Source organism: Sinocyclocheilus anshuiensis, unplaced genomic scaffold (assembly GCF_001515605.1).
Source record: "Sinocyclocheilus anshuiensis isolate Anshui unplaced genomic scaffold, SAMN03320099.WGS_v1.1 scaffold1091, whole genome shotgun sequence".
Lineage (NCBI taxonomy): Eukaryota > Metazoa > Chordata > Actinopteri > Cypriniformes > Cyprinidae > Sinocyclocheilus > Sinocyclocheilus anshuiensis.
In genome coordinates, this window is record NW_015544196.1 from 101,116 (window position 1) to 104,415 (window position 3,300).

General features: G+C 32.8%; 1 protein-coding gene across 1 annotated transcript in view; it reads left to right on the top strand.

Moving 5' to 3' along the window:
- LOC107696724 (serine/threonine-protein kinase D3-like) overlaps window positions 1-3,300 on the top strand; it is a 20,917-nt gene that overhangs the window by 5,210 nt on the left and 12,407 nt on the right. Inside the window, exons 4-5 of the mRNA XM_016497203.1 lie at window positions 1,699-1,776; window positions 3,063-3,168. Of these exons, the coding sequence (XP_016352689.1) occupies window positions 1,699-1,776; window positions 3,063-3,168 (184 nt within the window). The remainder of the gene's footprint in view (window positions 1-1,698; window positions 1,777-3,062; window positions 3,169-3,300) is intronic.

Below are 3,300 nucleotides of genomic sequence, written 5' to 3' on the forward strand. Positions count from 1 at the left end.
CACCTACATCGTCATCAGATCTCGTGTGCCGCTGATAAGGCTGCCTGACGCACACCTAAAATTCGAATGCAACGTTTTTGCATTGGAATGTGGATTTTGATTTTAAATTTGACGAATATTCGAAATTCGAATTTTTTTTGACAGCCCTAGTTAACACTCAAGACATTCTCAACAGAGCAACGAATCGACGAGTCACTATGGAAACGGACGCTAAGAAAAAGCGCGCCATGCTGTTTCTTTCTTCTTCTTCTGTTCAATGGTCATTTACATGCTTAGTGTATATCGCCACCTAATTGATGGTTGTGCAATCATTTGTCATATTTTTTTTCGTTTATTCTTTTAATCACTGAGAATAAGAACTATATTGCTTGTTTGATGCTAATTATATAATAAGAAATATCACATATGCATTTTATTATAGAAATATATTATAGAAAATGCAGATCCATGACAATAAAATATAATAAGTATATTAGAATAAAATAAAATAAACATTACCTTGTTATAATAATGTTTTATAATTAATATATATTGATAACTATTATATATGACAATAGAATAAATATAACATATTAGAATAATATAATTTATATAGTAAATGTAATAGCGCTTATAATTAACACATCATACAACTATATATATATATATAAGTATATGTGTAAGTATATGAAGTAAACTAAAGGTCTTTGCACACTTCCGAAATTCTTGTCCGAAATTTTTGCACGTTAAAAAATAAATACGACCTCACATTTTGTCAATCACGTTTACACACTGCCTCCAAAACTTTCGTCCATCAAAAAAAAATTCGGACTAGGTTCGATTTTCTGCGTTTTCGCATCTGTAGCAAGCATTTTGATTGGAAAGGATGACAAATATGAAAAATCGCATACGAAAATTTCGGACTCAGTGTGCAAAGACCTTAACCCTGAAACATAACCTACTCCGGAGCAGGTTGTGTTCAGAGAATAAGTTGCTATGGCTGCTTACATACACTGAACGTTACCTCCGTTTTTGGAACCGAAAGCTGAGTTTATCCGCTTACTTACCCTTAAACAAACCTGGGTATGTCACATAACCTGCTTTCTGGAATACCCCCGTGACATGTTCCCAGGTCCAGAAACGTAGCAAGGAAGTCATTATTTTTGTTTTCTTTGCGCACAAAGTGTATTCTCATAGCTTCGTAAAATTACAGTTGAACCACTGATGTCACATGGACTGTTTTACCGATGTCCTTGCTACGTTTCTGGGCTTGGGAACATTTCAGTTGTGTTGCTGTCTATGGGAGGGTCAGAGAGCTCTCAGATTCCATCAAAAGTATCTTAATTTGTGCTCCAAAGATGAATGAAGGTCTTATGGGTTTGGAACGACATGAGGGTGAGAAATTAATGACAGAATTTTCATTTTTGGGTGAACTATTCCTTTAAAGGTGCAGTACGCGACTTCTGAGAAACTGTTGATATTTGAAATTACCAAAACAAACACGCCCCTATCTTGAGAGCTCCGCCCCCAAACTAATGAACATGCTATGCAACAGGCCCCTCCCCCATCATGAGTGGAAACGCCCCTTACTGGTGATTGGCTGGAACTGTGTTTTGGTGCACTTTCAACAGTGTTTCTCAGAAACCGCTTACTTCTCCTTTAAGTCTTCTGAGCTGTGAAAGAGCAATAACGTCTTGCTTTCTCTGTGTTTCTCTTCAGACTGTAAGTACAACTGTCATCGCAGGTGTATGACTCTTGTTCCTCCTGAGTGTAATGGTGAGAAAGCAAACGGAGAAGGTCAGTTTGATTATGTATGCATGGGATAAAAATGTTTCTAGGTCACATTTCACCCCAAATCAAAAGAGGAAAATCATACTTTCCATAAAGATATTTCAGCCTACTTTTAAGACTTTTTGCATTGTGATAATATTATTTGACATTTAAATAAAATGTTTTTGTTTTAGTTTATGTCCACCACTATAGAGACATATTTTAATGTAAATCAGCATAAATTAAAGGCAGTTAAACATGTTTTTTTGCTTAATTGCTTATTTATTTCTTTGTTTATTATGTCATATTTATATTTATTATATTCATATTTAAATATTTTATTTCTTTAAAATTTATTTTCATTACTATCTTTATATACACAGAATATTTACATTTTATTTTTTTTTGCCTAATTGCTTGTTTATTTGTTTGTTTATCATTTAATATTTATATTATATAAATGATATATGTTTATATTATATATACAACATTTTCACCATACTGATAAAATACTGGAAATCAGTATTGACATGTAAATTTTGTGTAAATTATAGCATTCGGGCAAATTAAGCTTACTTCCACAATAATTCAAAAGATAATGTATTAAAGATAATTTTAAATGTAATACTTTTATTCATCAAGGATGGATTAAATTGATCAAAAGTGATAGTAAAACATTTGGAATGTTTTATTTATCAAAGAATCCTAATTGTATCATGGTTTTTCACAAAAATATCAAGCAGCACAACTGTTTTGAACATTGACAATAATCAGAAATGTTTCTTAATGATCGATTAAGATGATTTCTGAAGGATCATGTGACACTGAAGACTGGAGTAATGATGCTGAAAATTCAGCTTTGATCACAGAAATAAATTACATTTTACAATATATTTAAATAGAAAACAGCTCTTTTAAACTGTAATGATATTTCACAATTAATCACAATTCTGATCAAATAAATCCAGCCTTGGTGAGCAGAATATAGACGTTCAGAATAATGTAAATATATTAAAAAAAGAGGTAAAAGGTTTTAAATATGTTTAGTATGTTAAATGTCCAGAGTCATGTTGTGTACTTCTACATGATAGTTACTGTAAAACATTTACATTACATTACATTTAGTCATTTAGCAGATGCTTTTATCCAAAGCAACTTACAAATGAGGAAGCAATCAAAATCAACAAAAGAGCAATGAAATGCAAGTGCTATATATAAAACATTGTATGATATGATTTTACATTGTATAATGTTACTATATTAAAGACACAGTTGTGTGTTGTTGTCATAAAGTGAGTGTACTGTATTTTCAGAGCCTGATGAGAAAATGAAAGTGGTCACATTAAATGATCTTTATGAAGAGCTGCGATATAAAGACCCGCCGGCCATAGATATAACACCGCTGCAGCTGTCTGTCACGTAAGTATCCACATCACACCTGATCCTGATCAATGCAGCGCTGCAGACTGAGCTGAGTGTGTGTGTGTGTGTGTATCTGTGTGTGTGTGTGTGTGTGTGTCTGTGTGTGTGTGTGTCTGTGTGTGTCTGTGT